Source organism: Rousettus aegyptiacus, unplaced genomic scaffold, assembly GCF_014176215.1.
Source record: "Rousettus aegyptiacus isolate mRouAeg1 unplaced genomic scaffold, mRouAeg1.p scaffold_m13_p_2, whole genome shotgun sequence".
Taxonomy (NCBI): domain Eukaryota; kingdom Metazoa; phylum Chordata; class Mammalia; order Chiroptera; family Pteropodidae; genus Rousettus; species Rousettus aegyptiacus.
The window spans coordinates 49,118,580-49,143,452 of record NW_023416295.1 but is presented as its reverse complement, the minus strand read 5'-3'; the positions used below and the strand labels follow the sequence as shown (position 1 = coordinate 49,143,452).

General features: G+C 34.6%; 1 protein-coding gene across 4 annotated transcripts; it reads right to left on the bottom strand.

The window, feature by feature from the left end:
- Nucleotides 1–557: 557 nt before the first annotated feature.
- Nucleotides 558–24,795, bottom strand: CCDC173 (coiled-coil domain containing 173). 4 transcript variants are annotated; one of them, XM_036237294.1, is made up of 10 exons: nt 24,659–24,749; nt 21,850–21,996; nt 17,840–18,060; nt 14,002–14,175; nt 13,718–13,911; nt 11,602–11,758; nt 9,522–9,661; nt 7,159–7,351; nt 6,308–6,472; nt 558–1,018 (listed from the first exon to the last, which is right to left on the bottom strand). In XM_036237294.1, exons 3-10 carry the CDS (start codon nt 17,888–17,890, stop codon nt 674–676), a joined length of 1,419 nt encoding a protein of 472 aa, XP_036093187.1. In that variant the 5' UTR covers nt 17,891–18,060; nt 21,850–21,996; nt 24,659–24,749; the 3' UTR covers nt 558–673. The 4 variants fall into 4 exon arrangements, with proteins under 4 accessions (XP_036093187.1, XP_036093188.1, XP_016020886.2 ...); XM_036237295.1 differs by having other exon boundaries at nt 17,840–18,011; XM_016165400.2 differs by lacking the exon at nt 21,850–21,996 and having other exon boundaries at nt 24,659–24,795.
- Between the last annotated feature and the right edge of the window lie 78 nt (nt 24,796–24,873).

The window sequence follows — 24,873 nt, the reverse complement described above, 5'->3', positions numbered from 1 at the left end:
TAAAACATAGTAATTTGTGCACGTCTAGTGGCATATACTCTAAAACCTCAAAGAAGTCATAAATCGCATTTTGTAATCATACTGTAAGTAATATTGGTAGTGTTACTTGAAGCCAAAAAGTAAATACTAAATGATAAGTACATAAATTTCTGAAGAGAAGAAATACTTCCAATTGGATATTATCCAACTATAAAAAGGAATGAAGTGTTGATAACAGTACAACATAGCTAAATCTTGAAAATAATGCTAAATGAAACAGGCCAGAACCAAGACCACAGTATGATTCCATTTATATGAAATGTCCAAAACAGGCAGATCCACAGAGACAAAGCAGATGAGTGGCTGTCAAGGGCTGTGGAGAGGGAGAAAGAAGTGCCTGTAGGGTTTCCATTTGGAGCAATGAAAAGGTTCTGGAACTAGATAATGATAATGGTTATAAATATTATGAATATAAATACCACTGAATACATATTTTTAAATGCATAAAATTCTTAATTTTATGTGGTGTATAATCAAAATGTTTTTTAAATTAACCTTGAGTAGTGAAGATCAAACAATTGTACTCAGACGAAGAGCAGCTTTATTAACAGAAATTACAACCATATAATTCACTTATATTTGTAGTTCATATTAGCTACAACTTAGTCTCTCAATCTTAAAAATAAACCTTTTTCTACCATGTAAAACCTAGCCTTCCTTTAGTCTTTTGAAAATTAGTATAGTCTGATCCCTGAGAGTTATAAAAAGGGAGCTGGACTCCAGTGTTATCAGTTGTCTGATAGCTGGGTCTTAATCCACCTCTGTCCACAAAAACTGGTCCGCGGCCACCTCCAGGTCCTTCTTGTACAGCTTTTACAAGAGGATAAGTATATTTATTTGTTGAATCAGACTCAAGTTCAATTACTTCTCTGGCATAATCCTGAAATTCTTTCTCCTTTTCAGCCACAAGAGCTTCAGTAAGTCTGTAATACTCTAATTCTGCTTGTTTTGCCTGCTTTGCATTAAGTTTATTTTTGGCCTATTGGGGAAAAAAAGAAAATACAATTCACATTGGTAAACAAGATCAATTTTCTAAATATACATAGCATTTCAAATTGTAGATATAATTTTTAAACTCACTGATGTTTGACAAGTTGACTTAATAACTATGTACTATAATTTTCAGAAATTCTCCCAAGCTTCTCACAATAGTATCATGCTCAAAAGTCGTAGCTCAATGAGACTTACCTTAATAATCTTATGTGATGATACATCTTCAAACAAACAATATAGTAAAATATTTAAAAATGAAATTTAGCTAAAAGCCAAATAACCAAGTTTAGAACCCTGTTTCTACCATTTATAATGTGTACTTTGGCAGGTATAGAAGACATACCAATTGTTGTCCCCGCCCATCCACTACTCTGAAGGAACTCATTTAAACTCATTCTCATAAGTCCTGAATATACCATGTGACCACGTAAGATTAGATTGGCAATGAATACCTGAACTAAGTTAAACGAATTACATTCTCTCGTGCCCAAGAATTTGCAGTTGTAACAAATGACATTTATCAGTGTAGGTTGATCAGGAGCTGGGTAGGTGGAACAAATAAGCAATCTACCAACAACTCATAAAATTTTTTAACTTTATACTTATAAAAACATTGTTCTTTTGACTTTTTATGAGGTGATTTTAATGGCTTTTAAAGATTTCTATGAAGTTTTGGTTGACAACTTTTCATTTTGTCCTCTCAGCAGCATTTTAAGAAATGCTGAGTTTGTCAACAATTGGGTGATTTTGTCTACTTATAAACATATTTAATACTCATGAAAATATTTTTCAAAATCACCAATACTTAAGCATAAAATAGTACCCCGAACCTGATATCTACCATAAATTGAAATTTATGAGGAAGTAGAGCAACCATCTGAATACAGAATACCAAATTTTTATTACTGAGTGATGGAATTCAAAATCAAGGCTTATATGCTGTTTGTTGGATTGGTGATAGAATACCAGGAGTTTGAAAAAATAGAAAATGACATTCGATAAACTTTTAAAAAGTCAAAAAAAAAAAAAGCTAAAAAATTATTTCATCAAAGGTAAAATACTATATTGTGGGGCTTAAGAAGCAATTGGAATATGTTGATTTTGTGGTAGCTTGTAGAAAGATATTGAGGGAACTGGGAGAAACATTTGAGGTACAGATTGGAAATGATAATGGAAGGAAAAGAGTACATAATTCATATATATGATTGGTGCCTCAAATTTGATATGGACTAAGCGGAAATAACAGATTCATAAACTTTTAAAATATTTGTTAAAGTCCTAAAATTTATAACCAAAGGGGGTAAAGTAACAAGCACCTTTCAAAGGATGCTATAGAGCTAGTTATTTGGAAAACTGGAAAATAAAGTAAAAGAAATAAGTATTTACTTGCCTTTCCTTTAAAGGAAACCAAACTGCTGATCATGAAAAGTTTCTAGAAGATGTCAGCAAATGAATCAGGAGGAATGAGAATATCAACATTTTGCCACCTCATGAATTAAGAGATTTAGGCAATGATCACCAAAGGCTTGTTCATATCACAGAAAGTGAGACAACAGTCATTGTGTGCCTTCTACTGGAAGTGCACAATACCACCTATAAGAAATGTTACCCCAAAATTGAACCCGAATCTGACCTAAACTGGATTTTACATGAAATACAGGGAATATATTACCACACCACAGGGATCCAACCAGCAAAATCTAGACTAATAATTCTAAAAGACAAGAAACCCAGTTTCTTCAAAAAATAAACTGTAAGACACATAAGACAAGAAGGGAGAACTTAAGACAAAAAGAGGATGGGATATGAAATTAATTTCTTAAAGAAAGGATGGGGGTGGAGGAAGAGTTATAGATTAAAAGAGACTCGAAAGACATCAATCAAATAGAATATATGCGCCTTATATGATCCTGATTGAACAGTTTAAAAAGTATTCATGAGACAATTTGGAGGAAATTTAAATACTGGACATTAATTGTTTTAGATGTGATAATGGAATGGTTATTACATTAACTTCTAAAGAATCCCCGAGTTTTAGAGATACATACTGAAATGCATCAATAAAATGATATGATCTCTGGGATTTGCTTCAAAATAGTATGGCAGATTCTACTTAGAAAGGCTGCATGAGGAGGCTGGCTAATTCCCCTCTACAGGTAGCAAGTTTTATTATTAATAATTATTAAAATCACAATTTCAGAACATTAGAAAGTGACCATGTACAGGCAAATACTTGAGAAGTGTTTTCACATGAAAAACTGGTGCTAAATTGCGTAAGAACTGCAAGTTGATGGCATTCTTGTCTGGAGGGCATTGTTATTGCTCCAGCTCAGGTGATGAAAACTTACAGATTTACTGGACAACAATGGTGGACTCAATTTGGGCTGGGTAGCAAAGCAGCTCGAAATTTAAGGGGAAGATTATGGAAGTGAGGCAGTTTTGAAGGGCTGAGATGATGAACCACAGACTTCCCTGGCTAGCTGATATCAAGCTACACATTTACCTAAGAGACCCCAGGGAGCTTAGCAAAAATTAAAAGTGTGGAGGAAATTTTGAATTTGCTGTTCTTTGGAATACCATTCTCAATCCACACACAACTTATGCAGCAGGGATAAGAGCATTGATGGCTAAAGATATCTGTACATAAACTCTCTACCTACGTTACTGGTTGACTGTCAATGCCAGTGCAGTGAGGTCAATCCTAGAGAGTCAGGCTTTAAAAAACAAGCCTGAGCAGAGTCATACCTATTAGGCTATCTATTGTGGTAAAAACAGAATTCATAGCTTGCATCCAGGGAAAGTAATTGCCTATTAACATAAAAAGCAACAACTCTCAGGACAAAAAAGAATCTACAACATATTCTATACAATGTTAAGTTTTCAATTAAAATAACTAGACTTGCAAAGAAACAAAGTGTTACATTGTTCTAAAGAAAAAAACAACTAACTTGCAGTGGAAATATATACTGAATTTAGCAATTAGATTTCAAAGCAGTTATTATGAACATATCCAATGAATTAAAGGAAATATGCTCTGAATGAGTAAATAGGGAATCCAAACAGAAATAGAAACTATAAAAAAGAATCAAATGAAAATTGTAAAGTTGAAAGTTCAAAATTGAAATGAAAAATTCACTAGATGAGTTCAACATAAGAATCAATGAATTTGAAGTTAGATCAATAGAAATTGTCCCATCTGAAGAAAAGAGAGAAAAAGAATGATACAAAATGAACAGAGCAGCAGAGATCTGTGGTATAATATCAAATGTCTCTTTGTATGTACAAATTGGGTCCCGGGGGCGGGGAGGAGGATAAAAAAGTCAGGAAAATATTTAAAGAAATAATGGTTAAAAATTTCCCACATGTGGTGATATTAACTGGCACATCCAAGAAGTACCACAAACCCCAAATAGGATAAAAGAAGAAAAACACATCATAGTCAATCTGCTGAAAGCCAAAAATAAAGAGAAAATCTTAAAACCAGCAAGGGAAAAATGACATCATATATAGGCACCAACAATATAATTAACAGCAGATTTCTATTTATAAAAAATGAAGGCCAGAAGACACTGAAACAACATATTCAAAGAACTGAAGAAAAATGATATCCAATAATTTTATACTCAATGAAGGCAAGATAAAGATGAAATCAGAAAAACAAATTGAATGAATTTATTACTAGCCCATCTATACTATAAAACCCACTAAAGGAAGTTCAAGCTGAACAGAAATGGCCAATAAGCATATGAAAAGATACTTGACATTATTAAATTATTAGAAAAATGCAAGTGAAACCACAATAAGATACCACTTCAAACCCATTATGATGGCTATTATAAACAACAAGAAAACCAACAACGACAAACTCAGGAAACAACGATTTGTTGAGAAGTTGGAGAAAATGGAATCCTTGAACAATGCTGGTGGGAATGTAAAAAGGGATGGCTGCTGTAGAAAACAGAATGGTGGTTCTTAAAAAAAAAAATTAAACATAGAATTACCATATAACCCAGGAATTCCATTTCTGGGTATATTAACAAAAGAATTGAAAGCAGAAACTCTAAGGGATATTTGTATACCAATGTGCACAGAAGCATTATTTGCAATAGCCAAAAGATGGCAACAACCCACTTGTCCACTGATGAATGTATGAATAAACAAAATGTGGTATATACATACAATGCAATATTATTCAGCCTTAAGAAGGAATGAATTCTCACACATGCTGCAACATAAATGACCCTTGAACACATTACACTAAGTGAGATAAGAGACAAAAAGCACAAATGTTGTATGATTCCACTAATATTAGATATCTGGAAAAATCAAATTCATGGAGACAGAAAGTAGAACAATGGTTACCAGAGGCTGGAAAGAAGAGGGGATGGAGAGTTGCTGTTTAATGGGCACAGAGTTTCATTATATGATGAAGAAAAAGTTACAGATATGGATAGTAGTGATAGTTGCACATCAATGTGAATGTACTTATGCCCCTGAAATGTACACTTAAAAATAGGTAAAATGGTAAACTTTATATTATCTATATTTTACTGCATTAAACAATAAGTTAAAACTCAATAAGCTACCAAACCACCCAATTAAATAATCAGCAAAAGATTTGAATAGACAGTTCACAAAAGAAGGCACACAAATGGCTAAAAAGAACATGGATAGATGTTCAATATCTTTGGTCATTAGGGAAATGCAAAATAGCATGAGCTGTCACTACACTAGAAGGGTTAAAATCAAAGGATGACAATACCAAATGTTAGGATATGAAGCCACTTGTTCTCATATACATTGCTGGTAGGGATGGAAATGGTACAGCCATTTTGGAAAACAGTTTTTCACAAATGATTGAATGCCAGATCCTCAAGACATGTTCTAAAATCTCTGGTACTCTTACTCTCTCAAATACAAAACTACAAGACCTCAATCAACATAGTCTCTGGGTTATAGTTATAAAGAGGGGGGAAAGTAAAATGAAGAAAATGAGCATTATGGCATTTATATTTTCTTCAATATTTACTGAAGCACAATAGACACCAAAGAAGGGTAAATACTTGTGGAAAAGACATAAGTCTAGTATGAGAACTTTAATACAGATAAAAACAGAAACTAACTCCACATTTCTTATATATCTTATTGTGTCATAACCATAATGACTATCTGATCTTACTTGACAAAGAAAGCTGCTTGGGAAACAGAAAACTAGCATGAACTCTATATTACATATTTATTCCTAAACTAAGGATAAACATGTAGGAATAACTACCATTTGCTGAATATGGGCATCTTGAATTTCTCGACATTCCTTGTCAGCTTTGCGTTTTTTCTCCTTTTCATGCTCCCAGAAAATCTGATCTGCTTTCTTGATAGCCAGCAATTGTTCTCTAGCCTCTATTTTTCTTTGTCTTTCTTCTTCCTCTTTCTTTTTCATCTAGACGTTAAAAGACAAAGGAAAACATTAAAACCATTTTTAGCAACCAATTCTCTCTAAACAAGGCATGGAGTCAGAAAGCTCCAAGCAGAAAGTCAGTGAGGAGCAATGCAAGAGCAGAAAATTGTAGGCACCTGAGCTGATGTGCCCAGTTTACTTTGGTTTTATTCTATTCCTCGAATATCAGGAAACACAATGAAAACAGAATGATATTAGTTTAAAACAAAAATATAGAGACATAAAAGGAATATCTTCCTAAGGCAGAGAAATATTTATAGATAAAAAATTAATTGCTACAATATTTATAACCTATCCTAAAAATTTAAGTGCTAAGATAGTCATATAGGAAATAAATTCTGAAGGCTAAGAAATACAGAAATGCAGTAGAGTGATTTTTATTTGATTTGCCTTAAAAACATTCAAATGAAACTATATTAAATGAGTAACAATTTTTGTATTTCAGATGATTCTGAAACAAGAGATGATTACCTGGCATCTATAAATACATTATTTGTAAGTGATTGTCATGTCATCTTTTGGTCTGATTTCAAGAATACAAGAAAATTCATACATTGTTTTTCAAATCTGCTATTTTTTTGTCAGAGAGGCAGAGGGATTGTGGAAACCACGGTGAAAAGGGCTTAAATTTGTTTTTTATTTTTATTTGTCATAATTGAATTGCTTACCACAATGTCTCTATATTCTGCAATTGCTTTTAATTCTGCTTTGTTTTTTTCATATTTCTCTTTTTCTCTTTTTTCCCATTCAGCCTCAGCTTCTGCAATATCTCTAGCAATAATCAAATCTTCATTGTCAAGTTTCTCTTTTATTAGTTCACCCAGGAATTTATTTATTCTTTCTCTGTGTTCCTCCATTGTCCTACAACAAAATAACTGTCACTTGTCAAATCATGAATAGTCATGCTATGGAGCCAATATAATCTGAGTCAGATGTTTTATATAGTCTTTTATAAGACTAAAAGGAATCTCATTGCTCCTTATATATATTGATTGTTTTAAGTGAAAATTATTTTTTAATACTTCATTTTTAGAATAAAGTATGCAGTAGTACCCCCTTATCTGTGGTTTTGCTCTCCATGGTTTCAGTTATCAATGGTTAACCATGGTCCAAAAGTATTAAATAAAAAATTCCAGAAATAAACAATTCATAATTTTTAAATTGCACACCACTCTGAGTAGTGTGATAAAATCTCGCTCCATCCTGCCCAGGATGTGAATCCTCCCTTTGTCCAGCATATCCATGCTATATACCCTATCCACTTGTCAGTCACTTAATGGCCATCTCAGTTATCAGATTGAATACTATCATGTGAGAATGCTATTCTAAAAATCCAAAGGGAGTAATACATATAATATGGTCTCCTGTATGTGTGTGCATAGGAAACAGTGTTTAAATTCTCTATAATGAAAAATATTTTAAGATACTTTATTATGTTACCCTGTTTAATACTGGAGGCTTAGGTTAAAAATAAATCAGAGGCTTTTCTTTAAATTAAATTGCAAAATATCTAGTAAAAGTTATCAAAATTCTGAATAAATCCATCCTCTCGGAATCCATTAAACTGGGTAAGGAAAGATTATTGTATTTTTTAAATGAATGGGACATTTTTATTTAAGAGATTGGGCAAAAAATATTTTTAAATTTTGATGTGACAAATTCAGTAAATTATTAGGTAAATCTGCAAAGCAACATGAGAGAAACAATAAGAAAGGACATAGTGCACGCCCCAAGGAAATTACAATTTGAAGTGGAGAAAAGACATTCTTGCAAATAACTATACAAGGCAACAAGTGATAAATGCCATGAGAAAGCTGGAAAATGATATGGGCGAATAAAAAAAAAGAAAGAAAGAAAGAAAGCCTTCATCAAAAAGGTGACATTTTACCTAGGCTTTCAAAAACATTTTAAACACTTGTATTAATTGCCTACTATGAGCCAGGCACTAGTCCAGGTGCTGGGGACATAACAATAAAAACATTAAAAAAAATCTCTGCACTCATGGAGCTTTCATTATAGTGGGGTAGGGGAACAGTAAACAAAACAAATAATTAAAATAGTGTTATATTATGCGATGAGGAAAAAAAGCAGTTACAGGGATAAGCAATGTGGGGAGTGGGGTTGTAATCTTAAGGTAGTCAGGGAAGGCCTCAATGAGAACACACTGTTTGAGTAATGATCTGAAAGAGTTAAGGGAAGTGAGCATTCCCCAGGATGTGTACAGAAGTACAGGGTAAACAACTTTGAAGAGCAAAAGAAACAGAGAACAGTAAGAGATGAGGTCTGAGATGAGGCTGGGATGGCTGGGAATTAGGATGGGTGTCAAGCCTTATGGACTGCAGTAGAGACTCTTGACTGTGATATAAAGCCATCAGAGGATTTTGCATTAGGGAAAAGCATGATATAGACAGAAACAGAAGGTACTGCAACTGGCTTCTTACTTTCCTGTCACCTCATTCCAAACTGCTCACTAAAGTAAGCAATGACCTCCAAATCTGATAAACACTTTATTTAAACATCTCATTTAATCCCTCTCTTGATCTAACAGTGATGACTGCTCTCTTCTTACAGAAACTCCCCTCCTCTGCTGTTTCTCCAGTTTTCCTCCAGTCTCTAGAAATTATTCTTTGGTCTTCACATTATCTTCCTTCTCTATTTGACCCTTAAATATGGGCTTCTCTAGGGACCATGTCACCTTCATTTCTTACCTATTCACCCTAACTTAGGGTCACCTGTATCCACAGCTGCAACTACAACTTACATATCAATGGCTCATAAAGCTATCTCCAATTCATACCCCTCTCCTAGAGCACAGATTTCCAGGATTTCCAACCATTTACTCAATAGATGTCCTCAATATTCCAAGGGAACCCAACTCACATGCCCCAAACTGAAATTATGTCACTAAAAGCCCTAGTCATATGTAAAATAATGAGACCTTTATTCCTTTATTCTCGTATCACAACTTCTAATTAATAATATAATAATTTCAGGTAGTACTTTGTTAACATAAATCATTTTAAAAGCTTACCTGAGTGCTTCAGCTTCTTTTTCTTCCGCCATTTGTGTAAGACGCTTTTTTGCTTTGATAAATTTCCTAATCTTTTCATCTTCCTCCTCTTGGTGCTGCTGTTCTACGGCTTTGATGATATTTTTATCATTCATATGTTCCTTGGAGAAAAAAAATTATGTATTATCCTATCACAAAGAAAAATATCTTTCAACAGATGAATATCTAATAAGAATCTGTCAAATGGGCACAGCTTCTGACCCAGTTATTTCTCTCTTGGAAATTTATCCCAAAGATATCATCAGAGATGTACATTAGGTTTTATGTACCATGTATGTCATCTCAGTTATTTATAAAGGTGACAAGTTGAAAACAACCTCTAAATTTTCAATGGAGAAATAGTTAAATAAGCTATATTCACAGTGACATGAGAAGGATACAAATAATATAATTGGTAAAAGGAGGGCAGCAGAATATAAAACGTAGCATATTTTAGTTCTGCAAATATATGTAAGTACAACTTTATAATGTATATGTAACTAGAAGAAACATATCAAATGTTAACAGTAGTTAGCTCTGGGGTATGAGATTATAGATGAGTTTTACATCTTCTTAATGTTTTTCTGTATTTCTTTGCAAGTATCTAATGTCCTTAAAATTATGCAATTAAAAATAATTCTATAATCAGAAAAAATACAATGAATAGATACAATTTTCATGTAATGTTTGAGTAGTTAATATAATCACGTGGCACACACATTAAAAATATCTAAAAGATATACAGAATAAAGTGTTCTTCTTACACCATCCGCTATCTACCTATTTCTTATTCTCCCCACCAGATTGACTGAACTAGTATGTGGCAGAGTCAGGATTCAAAACATGGTCTGTCCCACTCCAAAATGACTTGGAGAGATAAAAATATCACATCCATGAACCAAGAATAAGATTTTGTATAAAAGGAATACTAAGATTAAAAGTAAACTCTTAGAAATTAGAACTTTGATAAAATTAAAAATTCAAAGAAGGCTTGAAGACAAAATTGAGGATAACTCTCAGTTGAACAAAAAACAAAAATGGCAGGAACAATTATTGCCTACCCAAGATTCTTTCTTCTGCATCAGTAGCAAGACCCAGATTTTGTTCATCATGCTCAGCTAAAAGGCTGTATTTACAAGCTTTCTTTTCAGCTGGTGTGACTACATTATGACCAATAAGATTTAATGGAAATTGTCAAGTGGGACTTCTGGAAAAGTTCCTTAAAAAGAGAACTGATAGGGCACTCTCTTTTTGTTCTTCATCCTTTCTTCCTTCTTGCTTCTTTCAATGTGGACATGAAGGTGGGACTACAGCAGCCATTCAGGGCCACAAGGCAAACTTGAGGACCGAAACCATCTATGTTCTAAGAATAGCAAACCAAAAAAAAAGGGAAGCTGTTTCAGTTGAGCTCAATCCTCAACAACAACCAGGAGAGAGAAAAGGTCTAGAATTGACGAATCAAGATACGTATCTTTAGAACTTCATATATATTTTTAAAATATATGTTATTTAGAATATAATTTTATACCAGAAGAAACAGCTAAAATAACTTGGAAGTGGTTGCCTCCGAGCAGAAAAGGTGAAGCAAAGAAGCAGAAGGGGTGAAGCCTTTTGGTATTGTTTGATGTTTTAGCTCAGTGCATATTACTTAAGAATAAAAACTAATTTTTTTAAAAATGTAAAAATTACAAAATAAATGGCAACAGCCATAAAATAATTACCATTTATGAACACATAATAGTGCAGCAAATACTGAACATATATCACTCCATTCATTCCTCACAACAACTTTCCATTTAAGGATAAGAAAATTAATTCCTTAGAAAAATTTAAGGATAAGAAAATTCCTTTGAAAAAAAGTTAATTCTCTTCTCCTTTTATTGTTCATGTACATGAACATCCATATAAAACCCTAGCAAATATAGCTCCCCTAAAGTATACTCATAAACCCAACTTAACAGCAACTTGCTTTCTACATCACTATTGTCTATTAAAAAAGATATTAAATGTTAGGCATTGGACTTTGCACACATTTTGAAGAAATGCTGTATTTTCAACTTACAAAAAACAGTCTCCTGCTTTCATTTATCTCTTCTTGTTTCTTATCTAATTTTTTTCTCATTTCTATTTCATATAATAAATGCTGTTGCTTTATTTCCTCAGCATCTTTTTCTTTATGTTTTTTCCTTCTCTCTTCTTCCTCTTCACGTTCCTTTATTCTAAAGCAAAACCAGAATTATAATTGAGAGCAAAGCAGAAAAATAGGTTATATTTTAAAGAAGTAACTTATATTCCAACCTGGAATGATCTGAAGTTATACGAGAGAAATTGTAGATTTGGCAGGGGACAAAAACAGATATATAAAGAGCAGTGATTAAAACTAAACCCAATCTTGGTTAGCCCAGAACTACAAATATTTTTTTCCTTTGAAATTTGTTTCATTCCTCACTTAAATTAAATCCCACACTAAATTCAAATGTTCCTTTCCTTTAGAAAGAACCAGGTAATTAAATGAATGTATGATGAAATAGTTACATTGTTTTTCTGCGAAGTCCCTAAGCCATAGTGCTTCTTAGTGCTTCTCAATTTCAGCACTAGATGATGCTACCTAAGCTATGGGTCTAGCCCCTCAGGAGATGGTGTTTAATGGAAGCTGAGGAACAAAAGTTTCCTTAACCAACTGGCCACTTTGATTGCCATTCTTCCTTTAGACAACATTAACTAGCTATTGATGCCTTCCGAGTGGTAAGCCATCAAATGCTGGTTCTCTCACAGGACTTATACATAAGTTCTTCAGATAATCTAGAGCAGTCTCCTCACTGCAGAGTTCTGATCTGAGAGATTTAGCTCCAGCTCTACCTCTTTAATCCACCCACTAAGACTCACAACCATCAACGCCAGGAGCTTCTGCCATTGGCAGTTTATTGCAGATTCTGAGTGCCCTCATCTAGCAGTCAATCCTCCGCATCCTGGCAAGACAGCTGAAGCCTGAGATGTCTACTTGCCCGTGCATCCTTGTCAGCCAATCAACAATTACGCAGCCTGCTCCGCTGCCACTCTATCTGCTGCTTTCTCTAGTTGTTTTCCTTCCCAAACAGGTGGGCACATGGCAGATCAACAACTCACTTAAATGGACAAAAGGACTGAGGAATAAACCTTTCTTTCATACATGCCCAATCAAAATTTTTTTTCTTGGCATCTCTTCACTTAACTTCAGTGCCCTGAAGGACTATACGGTTAAAGGAGCCAGTGAGTTCCCTATGCTATTATTAAGGCAATTTAGTACAGGAGAGTCCTAGTTGATTCGTCTATATAGAGAAAGCAGCTTTAGAGGCTGAGGGTAGGAAACAGAACTTAGTGCAAAGGGGCATGAGGGAAATTTTGGGGGCAATGAAAGTGTTTCATATCCTGATTCAGAAATGGTAATACAGCTCTATGCTTTTTAAAAGGTTAATTCTCTTTAATGTAAATTATACCTCAATGAATCCGACCCCTTCCACCCACCACCATCAAAAAAAAGTCTGTATGGCTATATACCAAAACAGTAACGGATTACAGTGGTGGATTAGATTACTGTTCAAAAAGACTCTCTCACTCTCCATTTCTCTGGGAGTCTATTTCTCTGTTGCACTGTTGTTAGGTGTGGCCATGTGACTCGCTTTAGACTCAGGGTAAAACAAGTGATTTCGCTGACCTTTGACTTTGGGTTTAGCCATCGTCTTACAAGCTTGGGCTCACTCTCTTGCATCTGTCAATATCATAAGAAAAGTTTCTCCCAGATAGTTGCTGTCCCTTCATCCTGGACCTCAGAATGAATAATGCATGTAGGAGATCAGAGCCCTCCCCACAACAATAAGCAAACACAGCCAGTTCTGCAGTTTGAAGAAAAGCTGCCCAGCCAGGTCTAACCAACCCACAGATACACAAGAAATAAATGTTTATTGTTGAATGCCACTAGATTGTGTGGTTGTTTCTTATGCAACACTATTGTGACAATAGTAACCGATCTCTGGGTAAGGGAGTAATAGTGATGTAATAGTGATTTTTAGCCTCTTTCTTTGTATTTTTTCTACTTACTAGGAATTTAGCATGTATTATTTTTGTAATCAGAAAAAAAAAGCTATATCCATTATGAGAAAAAGAGGAACGCACAAAAAAGGTAATTTATGTGTACATACTGTTTTAAATGATCATTGGCAAGAGCCACTCTATCTCTGCGTCGTTTTTCTGCTTTTTCCTGTTCTTCTTTAAAAGCTTTTTCAATGTTAAGTTTCAGTTGTTCCTCCCATTTTTTATCTGATTTTATTTTGCTCTTTTGGGATTCAATTTGTGCATCACGTTCTTTCATAACTCTAGTAAGAAGTAGTCCGGACTACAAAACAAATTGCAGTATTTTAAGAAAATAAAGTCTAATGGTGTAGATGTTAAATATATATAAAAATGTAAGAAAACCAAGTAGTACATGAAAGTTTTTCACTCTTTCTGTCTGATAAAATTGATATTGCTTTGCATATTCAATGGCCTTTTTTCTTTCTCCTTGTTTGTGAATTGCTTCTTCCAGGTCAAGAATTTGTCTTTCTGCCTCTATTTCTTCATCACGCTTCTTTTTGGCTTCAAGTTTCTGTTCTTTCATCCCCTATAAAAAAGACGAAAGCAGTCTTTTGTTGTCATTTTTTTATTTAATTTTACATAACTTAACATTATAATCTGATCATTTGAGCTTTCATTATGAGTCTTTATTGTATTTGCATATATTATTAAGTAAAACATGAGATTACACTTATGAGTTAATTTTTTAATTGACTTTTTTAGGTAGGTAACATGTTTACATGGCTGAAAACCCCAAAATATTACAAAGGTATACAATGAAACTCCATCTAATCTTAATTTCTATCTGCAGTCTCTAAAATAACCACTATTATTAGTTTCTTATGTTTACTTCCAAAGTTCCTTTATATATTTATATAATACCTATTACTACTTTTGTTCCTTTTAAAAATCAACAGTTACATTATTTTACATGCTCTTCTATACCTTTGAGGAATCTACCCAATGTCTCATGTCATATGAAGTCTTTGTTCTCGTTTTTGGGTCATACTTTCTACATCTTAAGGAAATCTGAAATCTTGAATATAGTCTATGATTTATTTTTAAAGTTTTACTGTTTTGCTTTTCATATTTAGGTCTTTAATCCAGCTGAAATTAATTTTTGTATATTGTGTACCATAGAGACATAATTTTATCTTTTTCATATGCCAATTACCTCAATATCAGTTATTGAATTCCTATCTGTTCCCTTCTGATTTACAACGACATTTCTCTACTATGTCAAATTCCCATATATAACATGGGATTGTTTCTAGGCTCTCTCTTCTAATATTTTGCCAATCTCTGTACCTATATTGTACAAAGATTTATTACTGTATTTCCACTACATTTACTACATTTCATCTTCTTTCATACTCATGGAGGTGTAAAGTAGTATGTCTAGTGTGCTATTTCTGTGTAAAAAAAAAAATAGGGGATATACTATACTTCCCTATCCCTTTAGGGATCAGACTTTATTTTTTAGAGTATAATTTGCATGTGCCCCTTTGGTTTATAGTTTTACAAATGCATACAGTCACTTATAGAACTGTTCCATTCTCCCAAAAAATTCCCTAAGCTCGTTATAGTCAATCACTCCCCATATCTGCAGCCCCTACAATCACTGATCTGTTTTTCTTTCCCTGTAGTTTTGTCTTTTTCAGAATGTCATGTATTACATATATGCTATCACTCATGACATAATTCTTCCCTCCTCTAGAAAAAAGAGAATAAATTATGAACACTGTTTCTAAAGCAAGGTACCACAAGTATTCTATGTACCCTCCCCAAAATAAATAATGTATATTACAACAAAGGAAACATTCGATGCTTAAAAAAAAAAAAAAAAAAAAAGATGAGAACTACCTAGACAGATATTATGCTTGCACATAGTTTTAATAATTCCAAAAGAAAATAGGAATAAAACCTGCCTCTCAGTGCCTGAAATGGTATAGGAAAGTGTAAAGGGGAAGTAGGAATCATCTTTTCTTAGTGTTTTCCCCCAGGTGAGATAATAAAAAGAGTCAGAGAACAGCTTCCCACTTTGAAGTAGCTTCACACTCAAGTGCATGGAACCAAACTGTGGGTTACTATACCTCTTAGGTGGAGAATCTAGCAGCAGCATAAAGAGAAGCACAGCAAAGACACTATGTAGTTCTAGAGAGAGAGAGGCAGACAGACTAATCCAAGCTACATAAAAAAAGCTGCCTTGGTTCTTCATAGTTTAATGTTCTGTCTTTCTGACCAATCCTTCATAACAATAAACAGCATTACCCTGATACCAAAACCAGACAAAAACAGTTCAAGAAAATTACAAACCAATATCCCTCATTAACGTAGACATAAAAATAACATTTTAGCAAACTAAATCCGTCAAAAGGATAATATATCGTGACCAAGAGAAGGTTATCCCAGGAATTCAGGCTTGGTTCAACATTTAAAAATCAATGTAACTCACCATATAACAAAATGAAAAATAAAAAGCTCTTAATTACCTCAATACACACACACACACAAGAAGGACTTTAAACCATCTAACAACAATTCTGTTTTAAAAAAAGAAACACAACTCAGAGATAGAAGACAATTTGTTAAAATCAATTAAGGGCATCTACAGTACCTATCATAGCACTTAAAAGTGAAAAATTGAATACTTTAACCCTAAAACCAAGGAAAAGGTGATAATTTTCACTCTTAGTACATCTATTCGATATTGCATTGAAAGTTCTAATTAGTGCAGTAAGACAAGAAAAAGAAGTAAAAGGCATTCAGATTGGAAAGAAAGAAGTAAAATTATAATTTCTAATTCATGATTGTCTATGTAGAAAATCTGATGGAATCTACAAAAACGCTACTAGAATTAATAAGTGAACTAATATTGCAGGATACAAGATCAACATAGAAAAAATTAATTGCATTTCTATAGCTAACAATGAATAATAAATTGAAACTTTAAAATATCATTTACAATAGCATTAAAATATGAATTACTTAGGGATAAATTATGACAAAAGGTGAATAAGACCTATACATTGAAAACTATAAAATATTGCTGAAATTTAATAAGACTTGAATAAATAGAGAGAGATACTATGTTCATGGGTCAGAAGACTCAATACTGTCAAGGTGTAAATTCTCTCCACATTGGTCTAGAAATTCAACACAATCCCAATGAAAATTCCAGCTGGTTTTTTGTAGAAATTGACAAGCTGATTCTAAAATTCATATATAAGTGCAAAGGACCTAAAATAGCCAAAATAAATTTGAAAAAGAGCAAAGTCAGAAAGCTAATAATACTTGATTTTGACTTATCATTAAATCTACAGTTCTTAAGGCAGTATGTTATTGGAATAAAGACAGAAGAACAGATCAGTGGAACAGAATGGATAGTCCAGAAGTTCCCCCTGCATATGTATGGACAACTGAATTTTCGACCAATGTACAAAGCCAATCAAATGGGAGAAAGTATAGTTTTCAACAAATCGCACTGAAACAGGTGGAAAGTCACGTGCAAAAAAACCAAACAAACAAACAAAAAACTTCAATTCATACCTCACTTCATACAAAAAATTAACTAAAAATCAACCAGAGACCTAAATATGAGACCTAAAATTTTCAGCTCAGACACAGGAGAAAATCCTTGTGATCTTGGGTTAGGCAAAGACTTCTTAGATAAGTTAGATAAGTCACTAAAAGAATGATCCATTCAAGAAAAACTGATGAAATTTAAAACTCTGTTCTTTGAAAGATACTGTAATGGAATAAAAAGCCAAGGCACAGACTGGGAAAAAATATCACTCAGCAATAATGACAAAATCAATAACTGACATACACAACAACATGAAAGAATTTCAAAATAATTGTGCAGAGTGAAATTTATAATAGAAAGCAGATCAGTGGTTGCCTAGAGGCAAGACAGAAGAGACGGAGAAGAGTGAAAGCAAAATAGGGTATGAAGAAACTTTTGGGGGGTGATGAATTTGTTCATTATCTTAATTATAACAATGGTTTCAGGGGTATATGAGTATGTCAAAACTTATCAAATTGTACACTTTTAATATTCCTGGTTTATTGTATGTCACTTATACCTACATAAAGCTGTTGAAAATGTATTTCAATGCATTTTTATATTTTATGTATAAAAATATTTATGAGTACTAAAAAAGAAAAGTCAGTCTTCTATGCACATGTACTCCTGGGTGGTTAATACTTACTGCATATGTATTAGTCCAATGTTTTACCACTTCTTGGGATCGGATATGCATTTCTTTCTTTGCCTTCCTTTCTGCACGAAGGCATGCTGCTTTTCTTGTCAAACTATCAAGGCTGTCTCGAATCCTTTCCCATTCATTGTGTGGAATTATGGCAACCTGCCGGAGATCTTCTCTGCTAGGCAGAAGTGGATAGAGAACTTGATCTTCAGAGTTCTTTATTTCTAATAAAGTTTAAAAAATGAATATTAAAGACTTTTGAGAGGAGTCAAGTGATATTTTTTCTTAACATTTCTGTATTGGCATGATAACTGGAAATTGTTTCAAATAATAATTTTATTCTTGTTGTCTTAAGAACAGCTGGGATTAAGAGGAAAGTGTACAAGACCTTGAAATCAGAAGACATAGATTTGAGTCCTTGCTTGGTCATTTCCTTACTGCGTAAACTTGGGCAAGTCAATGAACTTCTGGGAGGCTTGGTATCAACATCTTTAAAGTTGAGATCAATAATACCTACCCCAACAGATTGTTATAAAAGCATTTTCAAAGTTAATCAAGTAGCAATTTATAAATGGATAACCTTGGGGATGTTCATCTTTGGGGGTTACAGACATTGTGATCAACTCGATTCAACCCCTTCCTGAGCAGCGGCAATGTAATTTGGAGAACTGAACTACAGTTTCCAGGTTGGGCCTCATTAGTTTAAGAATACTTGCATCTTCCTTGCCAATAATTATTTCTGTAATAAGCAAACAAATAGGAGAAGAGGTTTATGTGAGACTTTTGGAAAAGTTCTTCCTTGTTCTTCTAGGAGAGACATCTGAGAGTGACTCTCAAGCGAGATATTAACAAGTAAGCATGAAGGTCTGATAGGCAGCCATCCTGTGATCACGGGAGGAAGAAGCCTTTTGATGAAGTTGTTACTGTGAACTGCAAAGAAGAAACAAAGGAAGCACCTGGGGCAATGAGGATCTTCAGATCCACCAGATCTGAGGCCTGGAGTTACTGTTATATGAGCAAATAAATTTCCTTATTTTTAAACATGATTGATTTGGGAATTCTGTTATATGAATTCAAAAGCATCCTAAATGACAAAATGGATCTCATAACAGCTCCTGTCTGAGAAATGTCCCTACCTTTTTAATCAACTGAGGTTCTTAATTATAAATAACCAAACTCACTCTAGCTAGTTTAAGCATAAAAAAAAAATCTATTAAAGGATATTAGGTAGCCAGAGAGTTATCCTTGGACGATACACATGCAAAACCTCACACAAACCACATCATGAGGTTCCAGTGAAGGCTCATGGCAAGCAGCATTGAGCAGACACCTCAACTTGCCCCACTTAAAACTCACTCCACTGGATACCATATATCTGAAATTGGTACACCCTTTGCTGCCACTCTTCCCAGAAAATGGATTTGACATGCTGTTTGCTTCTCCATATCACTCTCTTCAGAATATAAATCTAGCCCATGTATAACTGATAGGTCCTATGCCTGTGCCCTAGGCACAAGGGAGGCAGAAAAAATAAATTCTGTCTTCTACTTAAGGAGGTAGGACTCATAGGAGGGAAATTCACCAAAACAGGAAATTCATTTGAATAATGTTGGGTGGCCATAGGCATAATAAAGGTAGTAAAGCACAGTGGGTAAGAGTATGTATTATGGAGACAAACCACCTGGACTTTTTCTAAACTGACCACATACAAACTGTGAGAATCTGGATGAAATTACTAATCCCTCTGACTCTAATTCCATAATTGCAAAGTGGAGATATTAATAGTACCTACTTTATATGGTTGGCATAAGAATTAAATGAACATATGTAAATAATTTAAAATAGTGCCTAGTATACAATATGTTCCCAATAAACATTAGCTATTATTATTTTTACTATTTTTATTAGAAGAATGAAACCAAAGTAAAGAGAAAACCAGAAGCAAGAAATCATATGGCTCCAGAAAGAAGATAATCTACTGAGAGAAAAGCTGTCAGGATCAATTAGAATCTTCTTGGGGTTTGAATTAAGGATGATGGGAGTGAGAAGTTGGTTGATAAACTAAAGTGTGAGTTTAGAACCACCCACACCATCTTGCCTACCGCGTACCAAGTCTCCACATACAAAATAAAGCCAAGGAAAGCTGAGAAATAAAATAGTGTCCTGGACCAAGTGATATCTAAATTCCCAAGTATGTGAGCCAAAATATTCCCCTTCTGTTTTAACTACGGTGAGTTAAAAAAGTCATTTATAACCAAAGTTATACCCAAAGTTATATATATAAATATATATATACACACATATATGTAAATATATATATATAGCCTTGTAACATATTTCCTTTGTTTTATCTAAATTGGCTCAACTGTGTTTGTGTTACTTATAATCAGAGGCTGACTAAACAAAGGCCACTAAGGTAAACCGTCTGCATTTTGATTAACATATTCCCTGGCATATTAGTATATTCTCCGACCTAAGAGTTGTTCCAGTTCTTCAAGGTAGCAAGTAAAATTAAGAAAACTTAATTCACAAAAATACTAATGGGGCTGGGTGGACCACAGAGCCTTTATCGGCAGCAGCTGCTTCCTACACAGTGTACAGTGGTGTGCAGGCTTTGGAAGCAGTGGAAGGACAGCAGGATGTCAGAAGCTGTGGAGTGCACAATGTGATCCCTCCTCTGTGATATCCCAAATCTTTAGCAGAGTAACTGCATTCATGAGATGTTTTATTCAAGATCTTTACATGGACTCTGACACAGAAAGAGAACAAAGAAAACAACCACAAAAACAGCAGAAATGGGCAAAGAAAGAAATAAGAAAACCCACAGAAAGTGTGGGAAAGGGCTTTTACTCTATGGCCACTGAAGTTGAGACAAGTTCCCTCATCTGTTTGAGGATCAAGAGAGCCCTGATTGATATCAGAGCTATGAATGATTTCACATATCTATGCTGTAATCTATTAGATTAATGTAGAGTTCAGTTCTCAGAGGGCAATCTTATTTCAAGAGTCCTTCCTCACAATGGCTCTCATTCAATACTAGTAGTGGCTATTAGAGAAGTTAAACAGGTCACAGCTGAAAGGAGGGACATGAAAGACAGAGGGACAGAAAAAAAGAAGGAATATGAATAAGCAGACTCTCGAACAGTAGAGAGGAGATAAAAGCAGTCATAAGTGACCCAAGGGTATCTAAAATCAGTCCATGAGACTGTCATCATTGACAAAATTTTTCATGGTTTATAAAATCTTTTTTAAATTGAGATATACTTCACACATCTTAAAACTCACCTTTGTAAAGGATAACATTCAGTGGTTGTCTATTCACAAGGCTGTGCAACCATCACCGCTAATTTCTGAACATTTTCATAACCCCAGAAAGGAGCTCTGTCCCTATTAACAGTCATTGCCCCCTTCGCCCCTTCGACAGCCCCTGACGACCACTAATTTATTTTCTATCTCTATGGATTTGCCTATTCCAGGCATTTCATATAAATGGAATCATACAACATATGGCCTTTTATGTCTGGTTTCTTTCATTTACACAATGTTTTCAAAGTTCAATCATGTCATAGTATATATCAGTACATGATTACTTTTTATAGTGAATAATATTCATTGTATACATGTATCACATTTTGTTAGCATTTGGGTATTTCCACCATTTGGCTTTTATGAAAAAATGCTGCTATAAACATTCATTTATAAGGTTTTATGTGGATATATTTTAATTATCTTAAGTATATACCTAGGAGAATTTTAACTCCATGTTTCACCAATTTGAAGAAGTGCCAAATTGTTTTCCAAAATGTCTGTAACATTTGCATTCCTGCCAACAACGTGCGAGGGTTCCAATATCTCTACATTGTAGGTAACATTTGTCTTTTTGTGGGAAAAAAGCATACACTGTATGCTCATAAATACAGATTTGTATTTCTTATAGTTGAAATATCAGAAGAAAAAGGGTTACAAACAGAAGATACATTTATACTGTCTTTTATATTTACTTATGTACTTACCTTTAATGGTAGTCTTTATTTCTTTATGTGTATTTGAGTTACTGTTTAGTGTCCTTTCACTTCATTCTGAAGGACTCCTTTTAGTATTTCTTGCAGGGCAAATCTGCTAGCAGTGAATTTGCTCAGTTTTTGTTTACCTGGAAATATCTTAATAGTTCCATGAATTTTAAAAGATGAACACATCAACCTGCTGTTAGATTCCTTGTATATGACTTGTTTCACTCATGCTGTTTCCAAGATTTCTTCTGTCTTTGGCTTTTAACAATTTGATTATGATATGTCTGGTTGTGAATTTGGGTAAACCATTGAGAATCAGTGAGCTTCCTGAATGTGTAGGTTAATGTTTTTTCATCAAATTTGGGAATTTTTGAGCCATTATTCAAATATTTTCTTCTACCCCTTTCTTTCCTCCTCTCCTTCTAGGACTCAAAAAATATATATATAATGTTTGTATATTTGCTACTGTCTTATATTTCTCTGAGGATATGCTCATTTTTATTTTTTCTTTCTTTTCCCCAGACTGAATAACTTCAACTGATATATCTTCAATTCCCTGATTCTTCTGTGAGCTCAAATCTGTTACTGCACCCCTTCAGTAAATTTTTCAATTCAATTATTGGGCTTTTTGACTCCAAAATATCTATTTAGTTCCTTTTTTATAATTTCTACCTCTTTATCGATATGCTCTATTTGGTGAAACAACATTCTTAATATTTTCCTGTAGTTCCTTTGACATTTTTTTTTTTAGTTCTTTGAATGTATTTACAATGGCTGCAAATTTACATAAGTAAGTTGTTTAGTAAATTTAACATCTACTTCCTCAGGAACAGATTCTATTAAAACTTTTTTTCCTGCGTTTGGGCCATACTTTCTCATTTCTTTGCATGCCTTGTCATTTTTGTTGAAAACTACATTTTAAATAATATGTGGCAACTCTAGAAATCAGATTCTTCCCACACCCAGAAGTTGTTGTTGTCGCAATTGCTGTTTGTTTAGATTTTTCTGAACTAAACCTGTAAAGTCTGTATTCTTTGTTGTATGTGGCCATTGGAATCACAGCCGTGTTAGCTTAGTTGTTGGCTAATGATTGGACAGTTTCCTTAAATGTCTTAAATAAGTCTCTCAGCTTTTCCGGAGAACTACCAGACAGGTCAAATAATAACAGTTACCTGGGAAATAGGCTTTAGAAGGGACCTAACCATGTTCTGCCCCCTCCACAAGTTGCTGAGGCATTGGATTTCACTGTGATTTCAGTGGTTTTCTGGATTACCATAAAGCTGGGAGGAAAGTATGGGACTAGAGCAAATTAAAATGCAAAAAACTCATATTGTTACCAAGATTCAGCTTTTTCTTGATAAACACTTCCCTCTTGTTGCAAGCCTTTTGTTAATTTCCTGGGTTCTCAAAAAGTTGATTTCGACTATTTTTGCCAGTGTTCTATTTGATTTAATAGAGGAGAGGATTTTTGGAAATTTTTATTCCACTACTCTGTCTGATATCATTCCACGAAGTCTTTACGTAATGATTACAGATAGCATCTACATATCTGAACCCCTCTCCTACTTCGTCCTCTTCCAAATGAAGATTACAATTTAGCACTAAGGCTCAGAGGAAAACTTTTGGATAAATTACCACAAAACACCTATCGAGTAAATCTAAGTCTTTTAGTGCAGTACTGCATAGGTAGGAAAGTGAATATGTTGGAGTAATTGTGTTTTTTCAATACATGCCACATGGGTACTGTCTCTCGCCTATATATATCATGACCCTCTCTTGCTACCACCTAAGTCCTTCACTAGTCCTACCCACCAGACTGCAGGGGGCCCAACTCCCAGGCCTAAGACCGGTAGTGGTCCTTGGCCTGTTAGGAACCAGGTCACACAGCAGGTGAGCAGCAGGTGATCGATCAAAGCTTCATCTGTATTTGCATCTGCTTCCCAGCGCTAGCATCACCCCTAGCTCCACCTCAGAACTTCGGGCATTAGATTGTCATAGGAGCACCAGTCCCTGGTGCCAAAAAGGTTGGGGACCACTGCTGACTAGAGGAGAAATCTGGCTCTCACTCTGCATCTGGCACAAGGGGCTTTATTGCTACAGAAGCTCAACACTGACGTGAAGATAGTCCAAATTCCCAAGGTTCTAGTTGTCACCATGACAACATTAATTGGGAATTACAGACTTAAGAAACTAGAATGGTTGGAATTGATAAAGAGCTTGATAACCCACTAGGCTCCTTGTATTCCAAAAATGAAATTTTATAACAGGTCATCTGAATAACATTACCTTAAGTAGCATTATTTTTTACACTCTATCAAAGCACTTGCCTTAGGGTGAGACCTTACCTCCTCTTTGGAGATAAGAAAATTGAGACACTTTCCTTCAGAGACTTTCATAAGAGTACTCTGTAGATTCACACCAGAGCCAAGCCTTTAATGAGGTCATTGATATTTCCAAAAAACATTCCAATTCACTCAATGAATAATAACGCTTAATTGCAAGAAAATTCAGCAAACACCGGAATCTTGGAGCTGCAACAGTGCAGCTTGAGAACTGAACCAGCTGATCAACTGGGTCAGCCTACTTCTTGTCTTTTCTCCACCCTTATTTATGTAAACTTTTCTTACCTCCCAATTAACCTGAGGGCAAAAATGACTAATTTACACAGAACTCAACGATGCCCATGGGACTGCTTTCGACTTGGTGGAGTCCGTTTCACCTGGACTACTAAGCACTCTCACTTGGCACCATCACCTCTCACCCATAGGGGCCAAAAACAATCCCCATGCCGGGATGGGCGAGTTTAGCTCACCCGTGCTTTCCTTCGCCTGTCCACTGCGCCTTCCGAACCGCACCAGCATCTCTGATGAGGTGCCCATAGGGCTCTCAGATTTGGAAAGGCGACTCCCACACGAAGTCCAGCTGCCGCCTGCCTGCCGACTGTTTGGCAAACCGCTCAGTTGCTTAGTAACGCCGCCGGAAGTGACGGCAGCTGTCGCCAAGGAACGAAGAACACGCAGCAGTCAG

Excerpts from the sequence above, each read along its gene's own strand:
- CCDC173 (XM_016165400.2), bottom strand. The coding sequence starts at position 24,725 with ATGGGCACCTCATCAGAGATGCTGGTGCGGTTCGGAAGGCGCAGTGGA. Across the intron at positions 6,473-7,158 it reads CAGAATATAGAGACATTGTG|ATGAAAAAGAAAGAGGAAGA; the intron begins GTAAGCAATTCA and ends TTTAACGTCTAG. Across the intron at positions 1,019-6,307 it reads ATGCCCATATTCAGCAAATG|GCCAAAAATAAACTTAATGC; the intron begins GTAGTTATTCCT and ends TTTCCCCAATAG.